This window comes from Peromyscus maniculatus, chromosome 1, assembly GCF_049852395.1.
Source record: "Peromyscus maniculatus bairdii isolate BWxNUB_F1_BW_parent chromosome 1, HU_Pman_BW_mat_3.1, whole genome shotgun sequence".
NCBI classification, from domain to species: Eukaryota; Metazoa; Chordata; class Mammalia; order Rodentia; family Cricetidae; genus Peromyscus; species Peromyscus maniculatus.
In genome coordinates, this window is record NC_134852.1 from 114907450 (window position 1) to 114928134 (window position 20685).

The following is a 20685-nucleotide window of genomic DNA, read 5'->3' on the forward strand; positions in this document are numbered from 1 at the left end:
TTAGCCCATGGTCTCCCTAGTTCCCAAAGTCTCGGAAAAGCAGTTCTGTTTCTGAGTAGGAATAAATTACTGTGGTGTAGTAGAGCATGTCTCTACATTTGCCTCCATTTCACTTTGAAGTAGAGCAATCTGCTGTGTGTAGATGACAGCCTGTTCCACCCTGTGAGTGGACTGTGTAGTCACCATGCAGTTGGCATTCCCACTGGAAGAGTGTAGCTGCCTGGTGATGCAGGTTTTGTGTTCAGCCTTCTCTGTGCTCGTGGCAGGTTGAGTACTGAGAATGCTGAGTGATTGACCTTTCAGGTTGTTCAACCAGGCTCTGTCTTCACTTTTTGTGTGTTCACAAAATAACTCTGATGTATCGGGATATTTCCATCCAGTAACAGTCCACATGTACTGCCTCTGCTAGGACAGAATCCCACATTAGGAACTTCATCCCTAAGAGTGCCTTCCTGCTACAGCTTTCATAGTTTTTGCTCTTCCTATATAGTGGTATAAGGAATTTGTATTGATGTGTCAGTAGAGAACATACAGTCTGAGAGAGAACCAACTATGTTATCTTTAACATAAGACATTTGTGAGAGGATAATAATATATACAGATCTACCAACATAGCCAAATTACCACCTGAATCCCAGTTCTAGTGGATAACAATAGTTCTGGCTCTCAGGAGCATCTCCTTTCACACACACACACACACAAACACAAATTTTGAGGACATACACACAGACTCATAAACTTAAAATAATAAATCTTTTTAAAAAACATTTTGGAAATTGTGATATAGTTACAACATATCTCACTTCTCTTTCCTCTATCCAAACTCTTCTATATACTTTCCTTTCTCTCTTTCAAATTTATGTCTTCTTTTGTCTTTAATTGTTATTGCATACACGTATATGTAAGTGTAATCTTCACCCCTCATTCAGGGAGCTTCTCATTGCAATAGATGGAGAGCACTACAGAAATCCACCACCAATCAAAATGCAGAGTTGTGGAACCCAGTTCCAGTGAATACATTTACAAAACACTCCCACACCTAAGGCTCATGGAATACTGCAAAAGAGGAACAAAAGATTGTAAGAGCCAGAGGATCAAGGAGTTTCTTGTGGGACACACTAACATCGATAGGAGAAAGTCAATGAGATTTCAACCACACACAAAGAATTACAGGCAACTAAAGAATGCTGAAAGCTGGGGAAATAGTCTTCCTCAGGCAAGAGCATACTAATTGGTTATCCAATAAATCCCTTTAGGAAAAAAAGTACATTAAGTAATTTAAAATAATAATCCTATCTTAGATCTTGGATCTCTAAAGCTTTTTCTTAATCGAAATGGGATATGTCACAACCTGCCATTAGATACTTATCCTTTTCTTCACCCTCTACAGTAAGTTTCTATATGTTCCACACACAATTCCTTCTCCTCTTTGAGAATTCTTTCCCAGCTATAGGCTCTCCCTGGGCCAGTAGAAGCCTTCAATGGCATCTACTCTCCTCTCTTGAGTCCTTCCAGTTTTCAGAGAAACTCGGGTGTCTTCCTGTATTCCCCTCTCCCACAAACCCATCAAACATTTTTCTTTAGCACTGAAGTAAAAAATGGACAAGACAAAAATGACTTTTTGATTACTGGGATGAATGATCTTTATTAAACAATCTGTGTTCTCAAGGATCAGTCCATTTCTCATGTGCAGAAAGATATAGTAGGGGACACACAGGATTGCTGGACAGGTAGAGGGATCAGTGGTACTTGTGGGACAGAGCGTTGGCCACCCCAGCCACCACCTTCTGCCAGGCAGCCTGCATCTCAGGCGTGAATTCCTTGCCGAAGTGACCAGCCAAAACAATCACCAACACATTGCCCAAGAGCTGTTTGAGAAAAGATAAAACAAACAGATTGATGTGTTAAATACAGGTTCAGAAAAGAATATGCATGAAAAGCAAAGAAATGTTTTGAGCCTATACACTAACACATTCAGCATCAAACTCCCAATTTAGTCATCTCTGATGAGCATAGGTTCAATTTTCTATTGTATCTCTATCTTCCCACTCACCACTGCTCTGTCTGAATTCTCACACTTTCTCCTCTTCCCATTATATTTATTTGCCTTTCTTGTTACTTTTCCCATTCACTAATTGTCTAATATCTGTAAATACAGAATTTCTGTCCTACAAGTGCTCTTGGGGGAGTTTTAAAACTACCATCAATGTAGGAACAAGTCTCCACTTGTCACGATATTCACTTGGGAATTTAACACATTTTAATAATGTTGATTAAAAATTAGCATCTTTAAATGAGAAAGATTCCATCTTTCATAAAGAAAAATTCCATCTTTAAAATGTATCCCAAATCTTTTCTTCAACATCAATCATTAGGACCTACAGAAGTTAAGCTGTTTTTCCTCTCCAGATTCCATTTCTTTTTGCACAGATCTGCAGTTCTTTTCCATAACTCTCCATGATACGTACACCAAAATTCTATCATGACAAAATTTTCCAAATGCCTGTAAACTAATTTAGGCTTCTTACAGCAATTCACTGTTTTCCTGCCTAGACCACTGAATTTTGAGATCTGTGTTGGCATCACCACCACTCATATACTCAGCTTCCATTTTTGTCACCAAAACAAATGCAAAATAAATTTGTGAGCTTGCCCTGAACTCACCTTGAAGTTCTCAGGATCCACATGTAGCTTGTCACAGTGCAGCTCACTGAGCTTAGCCAAGGCAGACTTGAGGTTGTCTAGGTTCTTAATGGCTTCTCCAAGAGAAGTCAGTACCTTCTTGCCATGGGCTTTGACCCTTGGGTTGCCCATTATGGCAGAGGCAGAGGACAAGTTCCCGAAGCTGTCAAAGAATCTCTGGGTCCATGGGTACACAACGAGAAGCCTATGAAATATGAGAAGAAAGTGGAAAATCGGGGATCCTCAGAATTCTTTACTTTCCTGGCTAATTGTCCAAAGTACTATTCACCCTCCTCCCAGATGAATCAACAACCAATTCTTACCTTCCCAAGGCTTCACCACCAATATCTTCCACATTCACCTTACTCCACAGGCCATTGACGAGACCCTTTTCCTCAGCAGTGAAGTTCACCATGATGTCAGGTCTAGGAGCTTGCTGCTGATCACAGGAGTGCCAGAAGCAGATACATGCTGCTGCTAAAAGTGATGGCCTTTTATTCTTCACGGACTATGTTCTAGCCCTTTGTTCTGCACGATTCTTTGAAGCTATTGGTCAGCCTGACCTGTGGTCCTCATGGGTGGAGCCAGGTCATGGGAGGGTCAGCAATAACTGTACACTGAGTTTATGATAATACATTTTAGATATGGGGCATTCTTTCTTTTTGGCTCCTCCTTCAACAAAAACTTTTTTGTAACTTATTGTCTTTTCATTCCCCTCCCTTCACATGTAAACTTCTAAGATAATACTCATCTCTCTCATCACATTTTCCAACAAATGCACAGAGAGAAGAGCTTAATCCACTATAGGAAAAACTTTAAGTCTAAAGTAACTTTAACCTTAGGCAAAGAATGGTTACAATGATAAGAACAAACTCAAGAAAAAAGGAGTTTGTGCTGTGGACACAGATTTACATCTAGTTCTTCTCTTGGGAGATGTGGGTTAAAATTACATCTTCTAGATACGTGTTGTCCCAAGTGGATAAGAATCCTATATGGTTGCATCTATCAGATGAATACAGTAGCAAAGGACTGACAATGGGAACAAAGACTCAATTCCAAAATACACCAGGGAGTAACACCATAGAGAAGAGGGATGCAAATTCACCTTCTGTGTGTCTAGAGTCCTCTGACCAACACTCTGTGGACCTTGGCTCCTTTGGGAATTCTGCTCTGGGCTCTTTTCTTGCTTATTTTCATATAGACATTTCTCATCTGTAATATGGAACTAAAATTACTTTAAAGTAGGCCTTGTGACCCAACTGAGGAATGAGTTAATTGACACATCATTGGCCTTGAGAAACATTTGGGAATATTCAGTCTTTGTTATAGCCAAAGGTTCTGATCGTTAGTGCCCTTGATTTCTACTCATGTCTTGGGATTGCTTGTTAGCTGTTATATGTTGGATGTGTTTAATTGCATCCATGTTCATGAAGCATAGTCTCTACACCATTCTATTTAATCTGCATCTGGTAATATAATTATCATTACCCACCTTTTATTTAAATGAGGGAACAAAGCCACAAAGGTGATATAACTGTAAGGTGAGAGAATTGAAGACTGAGGGAGGAAGGATGCAGATTGTGTACAATTTAGCTTTCCTATCTACAGAAAAATTCTCCTACATTGCCTTACTCTAGTATTCCATTGCCTTCCTTCCAAGTCTCTGCCTCTGGCCATTCTGCATGCATTCCATTCTTTATCTCCTCTATTGCTCCCTATGCTCCTAATAGCCCGAAGAGTTTCTCTTCCAGTAGATTTTGTTTTGTTTAGTTTAGTTCTATTTTTCTTTTCTCTTCTCTGTTTTTTCTTTTTTCAAGACAGGTTTCTCCATGTTGTTTTGTTGCCTGTCCTGGATCTTGCTCTGTAGACCAAGATGGCTTCGAACACACAGAGATCTACCAGGCTCTGCCTCCCAAGTGCTGGGACTAAAGGCGTGTTCCACAGCCACCCAGCTAGTTCTATTTTTCATTCAGCAATGTGGCTTCTGTGTCTCAAGTCTTCATGTTCCAGGTTTATCCAGGGGCTTTTCTCTATAACCTTTGATGACTTGTCTTGGCCTTTATGATGATTCCTTATGTATATACCACAACAATTTCTGACATGTGAGAATACTTTTTTTCCTTTCTCCTATGATTGCAGAAGCTGCTATCTAATTTAAAGTCTTCCTAAATTGGCATTATTACAAATCATTGAATCCATACTCAACTCTCAGTTTTTACCCTACATTATCTTTTGGGTACAGATTCTAACCAATGGATGTAAACTTATCTTTTCATGACATAGACTGATCTGACAGACTGGTAACTACAAAAATGGTGTGCATAAAATTATATACATAAGATTGCCAAGAATATCAATGTAGTTACCATACACACATTGAAATAGCTACCTTTGGTGTAATATTGCATGTACTTTCTCATGAGCACGTTAGATTCAATTGTAGATCCATAGTGACCATAATATCCACTTCATAAAGATTAATGGTAAGGATATATGTAACAATTATGTTCTGTGGTCCCAATTTGAGATTTCCCTGCGTAGAATAGACAACCTATGAAAATAAAAATTCTAGGTTGAGAAAGATGCTTCATTATTCAAGGATAAGACTAAATAGACAAAAAAGAAAAAACAGCTCTATGCCAGACTGAGTTACACAGCAAGATCCTTGTCTCAAAACCCAAGTCTGAGCCGGGCGGTGGTGGCGCACGCCTTTAATCCCAGCACTCGGGAGGCAGAGCCAGGCGGATCTCTGTGAGTTCGAGGCCAGCCTGGGCTACCAAGTGAGTCCCAGGAAAGGCGCAAAGCTACACAGAGAAACCCTGTCTCGAAAAACCAAAAAAAAAAAAAAAAAAAAAAAAAACCCAAGTCTGAGAAGTTCAAACAATACAGTGTTTGCCTAGCATGTACACAACCCAGAGACTGGATTCACTCCTAAGGGCTGCCCATAATTTTTTAAAAGAAAGAATCAAATATTGTGCTTACTTTATATACTATTAGTATGGGAAATTGAAAAAATGTATTGTTTGTAGTAAAATAGCCCCTTCAGTGCATGTTTTCAGTGTTATCCAAGAAAAACATTCTCTATAGTTGTTCTTCGCCATATATAGTTTTAGAGTAGAAAAATTATTAGTGAAGTTTCTGAACAGGAAAAAGTAGTTTGCAATTCTTACTGAAAGAAACAGTCATTTAATTTGCTTCCACTGCATGTCTACATTCATATCCCTATAACAGCAATTAATGGGGTAGAATAACTCTATTAAGTGTTGCATTAGCCAGGAATGACTTACAGTCTAACAGCATCAAGGTGGCATCCCTGCAGAAAGCCTCTAAACTTTCCTTAGTGTCACCACAGAAAATAAGGAACAAGCCATGGACCGTGTCAGATACCCTTAAAGCACCAGCCTCATCTGTTTCACAGGTGAATTATAGGCAGAGCTGTGTCTCATTCTTAGAGTGACTCCCCTCCATTTTCAGTTCAGAGCATAGACACCTGCTTGACTGACCTCTAGGGTTACACTGAGTGAACCAGGCAGAGATGTGTATGGTTTTTAATTATGCAGAGAGGTTTTTACTAGGAAGAGAAAATAGAAAACCACAGCCAGCCAGTTTGTCTCTGTTTCCTTCAGCTATGGAACTGGAAGTTTAGACTTGAACCTGGTAACCTAGAAAAGTCATGAACGCCCCCATTTTCTTCCAAACTGTCACTTTGTTTTCTTGGTTTCTTTAGCATGCTTTTGTTGTTGTTGTTTAATTGCTTATTTGTTTTTAACTTGAGTCCTTGAGTAAATAAAGTTGTAAAGTTGTCTGTTTTCAGGATTAAAACTCTGGAGAACTCTTGTCTTTTTTGCATTGAATAATCTCACCATATGTATTCTATAAACCAAGATCAGCCTGTCAAAACACTTTGACATAGTCAAAAATACAGGCACTCTTACTAGGGTGGGTGCTTTTTGTTTTCAATTTTCCCCTTCAGGTAGCACCACTGCCTTAGGGAATGGCCAGATTCATTGTTTGTAACCAGTTAATTAAGTCAATTAATAACTGGTGAACTTTATTCAAATGTAGCCCCTCTTAGACATACACTAAATTCTTGAATAATTCTAAATAAAGTTAGCTCAAATGCTATTCTTTCTCCCCCCTCCCCCTTTTTGAAGCATTTTCTTTTTTTTATTTATTCATGTTTTTATTTAAAAATGTTTTATTCACAGCTGGGAGGTAGTGGCACACACCTTTAATCCCAGCACTCGGGAGGCAGAGGCAAGTGGATCTTTGTGAGTTCAAGGCCAGCCTGGTCTACAGAGCGAGATCTAGGAAAGGTGCAAAGCTACACAGAGAATCCCTCTTGAAAAACCAAAAAAAAAAAAAAGTTTATTCATTTTACATGCCAACCACAGATCCCACTCTCTTCCCTCATCCCGCACCCCCTCTCCGTCTTCCCCCTACAACCCAACCCCCATTCCCTCCTCTAACAAGGTAAGGCCTCCCATGGGGAGTCAGAAGAGCCTGGTACATTCAGTTGAAACAGGTCCAAGCTTGTTCCCCTGCATCAAGTCTGTGCAATGTGTCCCACCATAGGTAGTGGACTGCACCTGGGATGGATCCTGATCCTACTGCCAGGGGACCCCTTAAGTAGATCAAGCTACACAACTGTTTTGCTTATGCAGAGGGCCTAGTCCAGTCCCATGGAGGCTCCATAGCTGTTGGTCTAAAGTTCATGAGTTCCCACTAGCATGGTTTGGGTTGTCTCTGTAGGTTTTCTCATCATGATCTTGTTGTCCCTTGCTCATAGAATCCCTCTTCTCTCTCTTTGATTGGACTCCTGGAGCTTAGCCTGGGGCTGGATCTCTACATCTGCTTCCATCAATTACTGGATAAAGGCTCTATGTTGACAGTTAGGATATTCACCAATTCAAAAGCTATTCTTATATACAGAGGTTATGTCTATTCTATGTCTAGCTAGATCTGCTGGAAATGGCCCCACAGTGTGCTTAGGGTCCATCTGTACCCTAAAAAAGGAAAAATATTATATCTTGCCTAAGCATGCCTCTTCAGCATTTGTAGTATCCTATATGAAAGTTATAGCTTGGGGTAATTCCTGAATTGCAAACGCACATCTGTCTGGAAAAACATAAGGTGTGAGCATTGGCCAAGGAAGCAGAGATTAAATGACAACCACCCTGACAAAGGCCAAAACCCCATCCCTTAGCAGTGGGTATTGTGAGACACAACCCTGTGCTTGTTGTCCCTGAAGTTGGCAATATTTAATGACTGTTCTTGCTCCAAAATTCATAGCTCAGAAGAGTTATTCTGAATGTAAGTCATCAGCCTCCAGTTTATTAAGTCTGACGTATCTGAAGGGGAGAAGTTTGCCTTTTTCAGAGTCCTAGACCAAGGTGCTGAGAAAGTATTTCCCTACACCCCAGCCTCAGGCCTGTGTTGTGGTTTCTCACTAGACCTACTTCATTCCCTCCATCTCCTTTTTTCTCTTTGTCCTTCTTTCCTTTTATTCTTGTTCATCTGTCTAGGGACTTGGGTCTTTATTTTATTTTATTTTATTTTATTTTATTTTATTTTATTTTATTTTATTTTATTTTATTTTATTTTATTTTATTTTATTTTATTTTAGTAGAAGTAAAAAGAACTGCTGTTTCTCTTCTTCTGGGACCTGGAATGGTGACAGCTGGGTGGGGTCAGAGACTGTGGGGACAGATAAGAACTAGAGATACACAGAGCTGAGTCAAGGTTGGGGCTTCCCTGAGATGGTGAGTGGCAGTGTTCAGTCTCCTGCCTTCGATGTCCCATCATTGTTCCTTCATGATTAGATAAGAGGGATGAGATATGGAGTAGTGTTTGAGGATCTGGCTTGGGGAAGCCTGATAAATATGTTTTGTGTTATACATTCACAAGTATATTCATATAGCTACAAATATGTGGCTATTATCAAAATTTTCAAGGCTATCATGGCTATATAGCTTAGAAAGCCCACAGAGCCACAAAATAAATTGCATTCTCAAAATTACACTGAGATGTAATTTTTTTTTAGAAAATAAAACAAAAAAAAATACCCAAATGATCAAAAGAGGGACTCAAAGTGTTATGAAGGAGCTAAAATGACCCCAGCGCCTGAGACTTTTAACTGTAGTTTTATTAAATTCATATATATAATTTAAAAGTTAATAAATAAGGAACTAGCCCAGAGGAAAACCATAGAAAAGAAAGGTTTCCTGTTGGCTTTCCTAGAGATGCCTTGGACTTTACATGGTTTCTCCAGGCCATGGTTCTCCTTTACCTGAGGAAATGAATAAAAGCTACACCTGAGCTGTTGGTCTCAGTGGCACAGCTACAGGATGCCTGCCATGTATGTACATTAATGCACATCAATTTCTAAGTGGGAGTATGTATCAGTACAAAGATTCTGAGGCTGAAAGCAGTAACTCTGTGCTGACCTCCAGCCATGCCTGTGGTCATCACAGTCATGACCTTAGAACTGCCTTGGCAGTTCTATTGAATGGGTAATTAAAGAAATTAGAAGCCATCTTTGCAACTTGTGGGCGTAGCAGATCTTCAGTCAAAACAATATCAGGCAATATCCATCTCAGATGGTGACCAGTGACTTAGAAGCCATGGCTTTTTAACTAGAAGAAGTTTACATTTTCTTTGAGGAGAGAAAACTCTCTGATGTCAGAATAATCAGAGAAAATACATCTGTGCAGTAGCAGCCTTTGGTACAGAAGCTGTGGCCTGTATATTAACAAAGGAGAACTACATGCTCCCTTTTCTCCCTTCAAATGTGCATTGTATCCTTACACCCCTGAGGAGTACCTCCTATGTGTTCAAAATGGTGTGAGAATGGCAGAATTCCACTCAAGAAGTATCTATAATATTGATTATTAGTATCTATAATACCTAAACTAAGCTTCTGTCCTAGAATACAGGGTACATGAGAACTTGTCCAGGAACTACCTAGTACAGGTCCAATGACCCCCAACTATTCTAATAGCATTTGATTAACTATTGACTATCTTATGAACAAAACTCGTGTATGTGTGTACACTAAAAATGTGTCATTCTGTTGCTTCTAGGTATGAGACTGAAGAATAAGCACCAGATTCAAAAGAACTGATTATACTATGACATCTAATGAGAACAATGAGAATTATTTTTAACCAGAAAATAAAATAAGATATGTCACACAGTGTTGCAGGGTCCCTTTTTCTTCATGGTGCTTGTGGATACAATGTTTTCATCAGGTAGCAAACTTCTCCTTTTCTTGCCATCATCCCCGTGGACTTCCTGCTGGAGAACCAGATAGCACTCATCACTCAAGGCTGAAAACATCTGGCCACACACCCCAAGCCTCAGCATTACTCAGCATGACTCAGCACTGCTGTGCTCAGGCCAGATGCTAGCTCAGAAGGCCAAACACACCCAAAGAGTGGGTGGGTGGGGCTGAGAACTGAGTCAGCTGGGGCCCAGCTAACCTTCTCTGTGCTTGGACTATGGTAATGCAGCAATTGAGACCTAGAGACAAAACATGAAGGAATGGAAAACTGGAGTTTATTTAAATCAGAGATGTGGGCTGAAGGACATAGAGGGTTGTGACTTTGTAGAAAGCCTAATAGGCATTCAGCAAGTGTTTGTGTAATACCTGTAGTGTGCTGATACTAATATCAATGTTTGAGGAATAAGTGAGACTAACATGTCATTTGTCTGCCAGAAGTCCTGGTCAAAGCTAATGATTAATAATAATACATGATTATAATATTGTTCGTAATTTATAGAGATGATAATGTTGGCAATACATGTCTTTCTTGGTGAAGATGCCTTTTAAAAACTAAGGGGTGGATAAAACATGTAACACAATGAAAAGAACATAAACTGAGCATTTTATTATAGACATTTTCAATATGTATTTAAATTTTTTTCTCAAACTTTCCTGAGATACTGCCATGGCTAAAGAAGTATGGTAAACAAGTGTATCTTGAACTCTGACTGGGGATGGGGGTAGGCAGTGGATGGGAGGGTATTGAGAACATGAGGGAACAGGTTGGTCAAGCTGGGGGAGGGATGGAGTGGAAGAGCAATGAAAGAGGTATCTTGATAGGTGAAGACATTATGTGGTAAGGGAGAAACCTGGTGCTAGGGAAATTCCCAGGAATCCATAAGAACGACCCCAGATTAGACTACTAGCAATAGTGGTGAGGGTGCCTGAACTGGCCTATCCTGGTAATCAGATTAGTGAATACCCTAACTGTCATCATAGAGCCTTCATCCAGTAACTGATAGAAGTGGATGCAGAGATCCACAACCAAGCACCAGGCCAAGCTCCAGGAGTCCAGTCAAAGAGAGGGAGGAGGGATTATATGAGCAAGGGGAATCAAGATCATGATGGGGAAATCTACAGAGACAATTGAACCAAGCTCAAAGGAACTTTAGACCAACAGCTGTGGGACCTGCATGGGACCGTACTAGACCCTCTGCATACACGAGACAGTTGTGTATGTGGGTCTGTTTGAGGGGCCCCTGGCAATTTGATTAGAATCTATCCCTGGTGCATCAGCTGGCTTTCTTGATCCTGTTACCTATGGTCGGACACCTTGCTCACCCTTGATACAGCAGGAAGGGGCTTGGTCCTGCCTCAACTGAATGTACCAGGCTTAGCTGTCCCCCATGAAAGAACTTACCCTGTTGAAGGAGGGGATCAGGGATGGGTCAGGAGGGGGGAGGCAGGGGAGGGGCAGTAGGAGGAGGGATGAGGGGGGAATCTGTGGTTGTTATGTAAAATGAATAAAAACAATTAAAAATTTTCTCTCCTTTTACATACCAACCCCTGTTCCCCCTCACTCCCCTTCTCCTATTCCTCTCCACCTCCCCTGTCAGTCCCCTTCTCATAGGGGGTAAGGCCTCCCTTGAGTAGTCAATACAAACTGGCACACCAAGTTGGGGCCAGACCTAGCCTTCCCCCCTGCATCAAGGCTGAGTAAGGCATATAAAAAGCCAGTTCGTGTACCCAGGATAAATCCTGGTCCCATTTCCAGGGGACCTCCAAACACATCAAGCCATACAACTATCACCCACATTCAGACAGCCTAGTATAGTCCCATGCAGGCTCCCCAGCTGTCAGGCCAGAGTCCATGAGCTCCCAATAGCTTGGGTCAGCTATTTCTGTGGGTTTGTTTTTTTTTTCATCATGATCCTAACCCCCCTTGCTCTTTTAATTCTTCCTCTCTCTTCAGCTGAACTCCAGGATATTGGCCAAGTGCTTGGCTGTGGGTCTCTGCCTCTGCTTCCACCAGTCATTGGATGTAGGTTCTATGATGACGATTAGGACAGACACCAATCTGAGTGCAGGGGAAGGCTACAGAAGAATCTCAAATGGCTGAAAAATATTTAAGGAAGTGTTCAACATCCTTAGCCATCAGGGAAATGCAAATCAAAAGGACTCTGAGATACCCGCTTACACCTGTCAGAATGGCTATGATCAAAAACACTGATAACAGCTTATGTTGGAGAGGATGGGAAGAAAAGGGAACACTCCTCCACTGCTGGTGGGAATGCGATCTTGTACAGCCACTCTGGAAATCAGTATGGTGGTATCTCAGAAAAATTGAGAATCAACCTACCTCAAGACCCAACAATACCACTTCTGGGCATATACACAAAAAATGCTCAACCACACCACAAGGACATTTGCTCAGCTATGTTCATAACAGCATTATTCATAATAGCCAGAACCTAGAAACAACCTAGATACCCTTCAACCAAAGAATGGATAAAGAAAACGTGATACATTTACACAGTGAAGTATTACGCAGCAGTAAAAAACAATGTCATCATGGAATGTGTAGGCAAATGGATGGAACTAGAAAAAGTCGTCCTGAGTGAGGTAACCCGGATCCAGAAAGACAAACATACTTACTCTAAGTGAATATAGACACAAAGCAAAAGATAACCAAGCTATAATCCACAACCCAGAGAAGCAAGGTAAAGAGGAGGACCCTAAGAGGGACACACATGGATCACTTCAGGAAGGGGAAAATGTTAAGATCTCCTGGGTAAACTGGGAGGAGAGAGTAGAAGGGAGGAGATGGGAGGTGAGAACATGAGGACTTGAGATGGCTGGGCTGTGGGAGAGATGGGAAGAAAGAACAATGAAAGAGATATTTTGACAGAGTGTAGCATTAAGGGGATGAGGAGAAATGTGCAGCTAGGGAAAATCCCAGGAACTCACAGGATTGTCCCCAGCTAAAAACTCTGATTTTTATACATGTAATTTTTAAGATAATATTTTCATTTGTTTTTGAGAATTTCCTACAGTGTATTTTGACCATGTTCAGCCCTCTATCCCCTCCAAGATCTACCCCCTATATCCTCACTCCTTCTAAATTTAATGTCCTGTTATTTATTTAATTTAATATTTTAAATAACTCCCTGAGTCTAATTCATACTGTCCATAGGTGTGAGCCCGTCAATGAAGGGTGGTTGAACTACTGGGAGACATATCCTTGAGGAGAGTGAATTATTTCTCCCTCAGAAGCCACTGACTGTCAATAGTTCCTCAGTTAAGGATGTGAGCCTCTTCTCACTCTGTACTAGATGGATGACTGGTTTGATCTTTGTCATAAATGTGATTCTACTGCTTCTCGAACATGAAGGCAGTTTTGCATGCTAATGAGATGCATTCGCATTTTTACATTAAGAATTACATCTTTTCCTAACATTTGATACTATAAGATATACAACATCCTCAATGTTTTTCTGTTGATTATTTTAATTTTACAATCATCATGCTGAGAATGCTACTTCACAAAAAATACATAGTACAAAATGGTAGTGTATGTTTATGGCCTCCTGACCCCAAGTGTTCATGAAGTAAGTCAGAAGAGGTGATTGGGGAGAAGGAGTCCATGTTTCTACTTCATTGAGCTCACAGTAGACAAAATCCTTTGTGTTTTATTGTTACAGAAGAATTCTTCAGCAGGACAAGAAATGGTCTTGTAGTGTCACTTTGGGGAGTTCTGTAAGCTTGGGTCAATGACATCATCTCTTTGGTTCTCAACACCACACACTCAGTAATAGGTAATATGCTGTACATAGCACAACAGATCAATACACTTGAATTATAACACTAGTTCTGCTCTCCAGAAATTTACTCACACTATTTTTTTGTTCCTTCCTCACCAGTGAAGAAAACAACAATCCATTTCTGAATGCTAGTATTAGCGTAAGTTAATTAATAAAAATAATTTAAATTGGATTCTATCAACTCAGTACTCAAAAGGTGCTACTCATTACTGGATTTAATTACACATGCATCAGAGAATTAAGTATCACAGAATTACAATGGCAACTAACATATAAAAAGATTTTAATTGAGCACTATCCTTTTAATTTTCCTTTAGTCAGAATACATTTTATCTTCAAGTATCTCTAATCAGGTTTCCAATTCTTTATCATACCATGTTCTTCTCAACTCCTGCTCAGGTTCCTAAGACTCTTTCATGCTTAAGAATTTTACATGTCTTTTCTTAATAATATCTTCATTTATTAGAGTGGTATTCTTGGATTGCAAAATGGCTGACAGTGGTCTTCGACTTGGTCTGTGGAGTTAGGCAAAGTACCTGGTTGGATGGTCCTAATATGACAGAGTATGGTTTTTTTTAAAATAATATTCCAGCCATTACCAATTAATCACAAAACTTTGAGGCTGCATTATAATTCTTAGAGTGGTCATACTATTCTCTAACTTATCTGTTGCTTTGGGCCTACTGGTTATGAGGAATATCAAAGTTCTGAGGTGAACTCTTAGTCACTGATCCACAGAAAGTGAATTTCACTTGATCATCAAATAACTGCCCAATATGTACAGCTGTGACCCTGACTTTTATAAATGATGAACATAAAATCAGGAATCAGGAGGGTTTTTTTTCACATAGTTGAGATATTAAGAGTCTAGTGTGGTAGGACATAAAAATGTCATATGCTTTTTCTCCTCACCCTTTCTCCTGCTGCTCTCATGTTCAGGTCTATCTTTCCTGAGAGTCACAGACTCCACCCAAAGCTGAAAACCAGAACTGGCCATCTATCTGAGCCAGCAGGTATGTGACCCTTCTTGATAGCTGGCAGCTAGCTTCAACACTGCCCAGTCTGGGGCCTCTGATAGACACATCTTCCAGAGCAGCTCTCAAATTCCCTAGGAGGCCCTTAGGTTTGCTGAGTCAAAGTTCTCAGTAGCCAGTGCCCTGGAGACCTGTGCTCCCAAATTTGAGTCATAGACCTCCCATTGTTTTCTCCTCCATCTGTAACCAGGTTCCTCTGCTTCATCTAATCCATTGAATCCTCATCAGGGCAACAAGGATCTCTCAGTAGCATCTTTAATCTGATCTGAGTCTCTTATTGTGTCTGACATTTGACCTTAGGAAAATGTCCTGACTCTTCTGAGCTCAATCTTGTCTTACAAAAATAAATATTATTGGTATCTATTCATAGAGTGAGTTGAATACTTAACAAGGACTATATACAACACAAAAGGTTTCAATGAGTGATATTTGATCTTATCATCTCTTAATCTAATTCCCCACAAACCTCATTCATCTTCCATCCTTTTTTTAAAATTTTTGCTTAAATGATCATTCTTATTACCCTTCTTCTTTCCTTTTCCAGATATTAAAATAAGGCTTAGAGTGAGACAACTGTAGTCTTTCTTAATGAAGTATTTCTCACGTGAACCATCTCAGATGGGGGAAAGTCAAGGCCAAAAGAAGGGGTTAATGGGGGTACCTAAACTCACTATTTCTTGGAAACTAAAAACAAGTCAGGACTGGCTCCCAGGTGCCAAAAGGATGTTTGTCATGGTCATTCCAACTACAAAGGCTCTGAGATCATGGGGAAGTAGCTTTTGTGTGGAGCGCAACAAGTGTGGAGGGTAACAAGAGAAGCTGAGGAAAGGGGGGCACCGGAAGTCTGGGGCAAGACAGACACTAGTTTACAGAAAGGAACCATGTTTAGTATAGGCTCTGGACTCTTTACTCTTCATATTTGGTGAGGTCTCTGAGTTTAGGTGAAGCTTCAAAAAGCCCCAGATTCTTACTTGCTAGAGTCCTGACTATGGAGAAAGAATTACAGCTTCCACTTAATTAAGAACTACTTTTGCCCAGTTGACCCATTAAATTCAATGTATGCATTTAATAATCTGACATATCTCATCAAAAAGTATGGGAAGAGTCTTCTTCTGTGTCTTGTCCTATATCTCTTGTTAGATATATGATCAAGTTTGGGATTAAATGTCATGGCATGAGCCTTTTACTAGCTATATGGATATGGGACTTCATCAAGACCAGTCCTTCTGGAACTTTTTACACTTGAGTAAAAACTTACTATCATAGGGGTGAAAGAAAGCTCATGAATTTTCAACTGAACTTTTGCTTTTGCCAGACAATTTGTGTGTGTGTGTGTGTGTGTGTGTGTGTGTGTGTGTAGTGTGTGTGTGTGTGTGTGTAGTGTGTGTGTGTGTGTGTGTGTGTGTGTGTGTGTGTGTGTGTGTACTTTAATCCTAGGTCACCCACTCAATTGGAATATAACCCTTGGATCCTGGAACATGTATACATTAAATACAGAGATGCATTTTAACAAGTGCTACACATAACAGTAAACCAGAAAGCCATAGTTTTTAGATTCATGAAGATAATTAGTTCACTGAACATGATCATCTATAACCAGTACACCTTCTCCACTTAAGCTAGTCTTTCTGGCTTTGAGTAAATGGTATGAGATCCCCTGGATCTGGAGTTATGGGTTGTTGTGAACTACTCAGCATGGGTGCTGAGAATCAAAATGCTTCAGCACTATGATATAATTTTATATTGACTTTGGAAAAATACAGTGTAGAATCAAAAACATGTTCTGTCAGGGCCAGTTAGGTGGTTCAGTAGATAAAAGCATTTATCACAGAGACTGATGACCTCAATTAAATATCTAGATCCCATGTGAAAAGCTGGATGTTGTGGTGCTTGTCTATAACCTCAGCACTTCTATGGTGAGATGCAGAGATAAGAGAATTGCCCTCAAAATTTATGGATCAAAATAGCCTGGAGTACCCAGATCAGCAGGAACATGGGAGATCCTTCTTTGACAACGTGGAAAGAGAGAATTGACTTTAAAAACTTTACTCTGATCTCCATACATGAAAGAGTATAGTTGGGCACATAATCTCACAACTAGGCATGGAGCTATCAGCAATTATTAGCTGCTGGAAATGAATGGTGAGTTTTCGCTAAGAGTGTAAACCCTGATAAGTCAACCATGCTCCAGCAGAAGACCCCACATTTAAGAACAAGTTGGTCTTGAGTTTGATATTGTTATTTGTTTGTTCTTGGTTTTTTCTAAAAACATAAAGGTGAGTGAGTATGAATGGGGCTGTGGCTCTCAGAAGAGTTAGGAGGGTGACTATGACTAAAACACATTGTATGAAACTTTCAAAGAACCAAAAACATTGTAAAAGAAACTCTTAGAATTCAATGATAAAGTGAGAAATAAACCAACTGGAAAGACATTCATATAATAGACGAAGGCACTGACCCACACAGCTAACAAGAGGTGCTAAAGATGCTCTGATGACAGTCTTACCTACAATGTTCTGGATAAAACTTCTGTGAAACAAAGAATTTGAATTCCTAAAATTGAATTCCTGTTGGAAATGACTATGTGTGTGGCAGGGAGTTCTTTCCTTGAGGTACATGAGGATAGAAAGGAGAGGGTATCTTCTTTCCTTGACCATACAAAGCACCCACACATCTAGTGTTCAGTAGGCCTAGTTGAACAAGAGAGTTTCACTAAATTAGAAAAACCTTTGGACAGGATGCCAATAGAGGGTCCCAAATTACTTTGCTCATGTAGAAAATGAAGGAGTTCATACATTTAATTGATGTAACATATATTGGAAAAAGTTCCATTAAGAATAATTTACTACTGCCCATTATATCAGAAGAAAAAAAACTAAAGATCAGAAAAGACTAATATTATTAATATTATAAAAATTTAACATGGGAATTCTGAGCTAGGACTCAAAGCTCTTGCCCTGCTGGCCTGTGCATTTACATAAAGTTCCTGCCTCTAAAACTGTTCCCTATGAAAGAAGGATGCAATTAAACACACACAAAAAACAAAACAAAATTTTTTAAGGTAGTTTCCATGGCACTGTCTGGGATGTGTGGGGATCTAGTTATTTCTTTGAAAATAAATACACAACTTAAATATACACATAAGCAAATTCTTGTCAGTAGTTGGAAGGCCAAGGCTCTGGAACCTGGCCTCCTGGTCCTGTAGATAGTGTTATCAGAGGCCTGGCAGGATCTCACTCCCATTGGTGTGGGTGGGAGGGTCTCAGACTAGCAAAAGGGTGGGGAAATCCATCTCATTCTGACATGGCTGGTGGATGTAATGAAGGAAAGAGAGTTGATGATCTGTAAACCCATGGCATGGCTACCCTCACCTATAAGAAACAAACAATGCTGGGTGTCTATATACACCCTGTCCCTCCTCTTGAGGAACAGTGACGGCAAGATCATTGTACTGAATGCATTTCTGACACAAACCTCATATTCTTCAAACACCAGCCATGGAAAAGACCTCTCCTCTCTATGCTTGTCTTTAAATAATGGTCAAGGAAACAGTTGATTTTTTTCTTCATTCTTATTCTGTCCTTCCTGCCTCAACTGCTCAGTAGGAAAAGTGTGCAATGTTTCATTTTCCCCCTAAACTTGACAACAGACTTAATTGCATTTGTGTCAATTCACAACATTTAAATGTTATGACTCTGAGAAATTACATTCTAGTGAGTAAAAGAAAAATACAATACAAATTAAGACAATAACAATAACAGCTTTGAACCTATACTTTCTATAAAATATCAAATAGAACTGGAGAGATGGAGGACCCAATGGTTAAGAGCACCTGTTGCTCTGGCAGAGGACCTGAGTTTGGTTCAAAGTACCAATATGATGGTTCACAGCTGTCTGTAAGTCTAGTTTTAGGGTATCCAATGCCTTCTTCTGTTCTCCATAGGTACTAGGCACACACATGGTGTGTATGCACACATGCAGGCCAAATACTCATACATATAAAATAAAACTAAAAAAATATAAATTTTAAAGAATAGAAATATTACAAAATTAATCCAATGGTTGTAAACAGTGAGACAATGTATGTAAGTTATTTGGATGCCTCATGGTATAAAAATCCAGTAAATACTTTGAAATATTTCATTCTGTTTTTAATTTTTTTCCTTATTTATTTTTGAGCATTTCAAATATTAGTGTTGTTTTTACATCATTTTCCCTCTCTTCCTCTCCTCTCCCCAACTCTTGAAAACCTCCCACTCCTCAAATTAATTATAATTTTATATATAATATGTAATTGTATATATGATATATGTATATATAAGTTTATCGATACATATCACTGAAATCATTTAGTCTTGCTGATATGTGTCTAGTTGCCCATTTTAGATTGGCTAACCAATCAGGGAACTCATTTGAATCTCTCTCTCTTAGCAACCATTAATTGCCAGTAAAGCTTCTTTGAGAAGCAAGTAATTTTAGTGACTAATTCCTGGTACTACCTGGGTGACTTAAAGAGTGGACCACACATCATTTATATGTACCAAAACTGACAGGTAAAGATATTGGAAGAAGATTAAAATTTAATTTTTATAACCCCCACAAAAAAAAGGTACTCTCTTTTCCTATCAATGAAAAACACTTGGTCATTCCAACTGTTGGGAATGGGAACAAGTAGCTAATAAAATGCCACAGATGCTATTTATGTGTGACAAGGTAAAAGCCCTGGAAAGAACAAGTGTTCTCAGTGCATTGCCAAATAGGAAACTAGACCAGCATGACATGACCTTATATAAAAAGTACCAAACATAGCCTGTGCCTGATCACAAAACTACCAAAAGAGATGACCTTCGGTGTTAGAGAAGTTTTAATTTCTGTCTTTGAAGGCTGAACACTTTTCTTCCTTCCTTGTTGACCAAGTTTAAAGCTCTTGTTTACTCCCAAGGTTTTTTCGTGTTATAAAGACAGGTGTAGGGAAAAGAGGAGATGTTTAAGTCTATGTTCTATTAGCACTCTCATGAAACGTTTTAATTCAGCAACATGTGAAACTGAAGTGTCAGAAATTGTTTTCATGTTTTTTGACTAATTTTAACATCATAATATAGAATCCAGACCAAACGGGAGCATTTTATATGATCAACACTAAATGAACTCAGCAGACTGTATTTGTAGATTCATATGTAAATATATGTGTATATATATGTATGTATGTGTATATATATATGTGTGTGTGTATATATATATATATACAACTACTACTTAAAGAATATGAAGCTATACATTTGAAGAGGAATGGGGCATGCAAGGAGTTAGTAAATATGTAAATATACTACTCATATGTGAAATTCTCAAAAAAATATATTAATTTTTTAAAAGAAGGGAGATAATTTTGAAGACCCTACAATCATTATTTATCTGCCATCTAGCTAGCTATATAGCTATCTGTATACCTATCTATCCTCTTCTATTATTTGTAAATTATTCTTTTATAAACCTGAAAACAAATCTTACAGTGTAATATAACAAGTGTATGTTCAACACTGCGTAGAAGTGGGAGTTGTTAGAACTAAGGTGAACACAACTTTGCTGCCCTCTCTGGTCCCTCTGCTATACTGCAATTCTCTTGTTAACTTACTCTGTTCTTTTACACATCCATTCAAGTATATAATACATTCCAATTAATTACTCTCACCACCCGTTTAGGTCTTGTCTCACTCCTGCTCTCATCAGTACCACCCTCTTCACACGTTGATGTCTTCCTGTTCAGTTTTGTGACCTGATGAGTTTAACCAGGACTGTCTGTGAGATCATGGTTTGGAATGATCTGTTGGAGCCCGGTGGTTTCAGCGGTGAGGACACAACTGAAGGCAAGCCTCTTTCACTTGCT

At 39.3% G+C, this 20685-nt stretch overlaps 1 protein-coding gene across 1 annotated transcript; it reads right to left on the minus strand.

The window, feature by feature from the left end:
• Positions 1–1614: 1614 nt before the first annotated feature.
• Positions 1615–3160, minus strand: Hbe1 (hemoglobin subunit epsilon 1). The gene is made up of 3 exons (XM_006979009.3): positions 3006–3160; positions 2665–2887; positions 1615–1868 (listed from the first exon to the last, which is right to left on the minus strand). The coding sequence occupies exons 1-3, from the start codon at positions 3095–3097 to the stop codon at positions 1740–1742; spliced, it is 444 nt and encodes a 147-aa protein (XP_006979071.1). The 5' UTR covers positions 3098–3160; the 3' UTR covers positions 1615–1739.
• Between the last annotated feature and the right edge of the window lie 17525 nt (positions 3161–20685).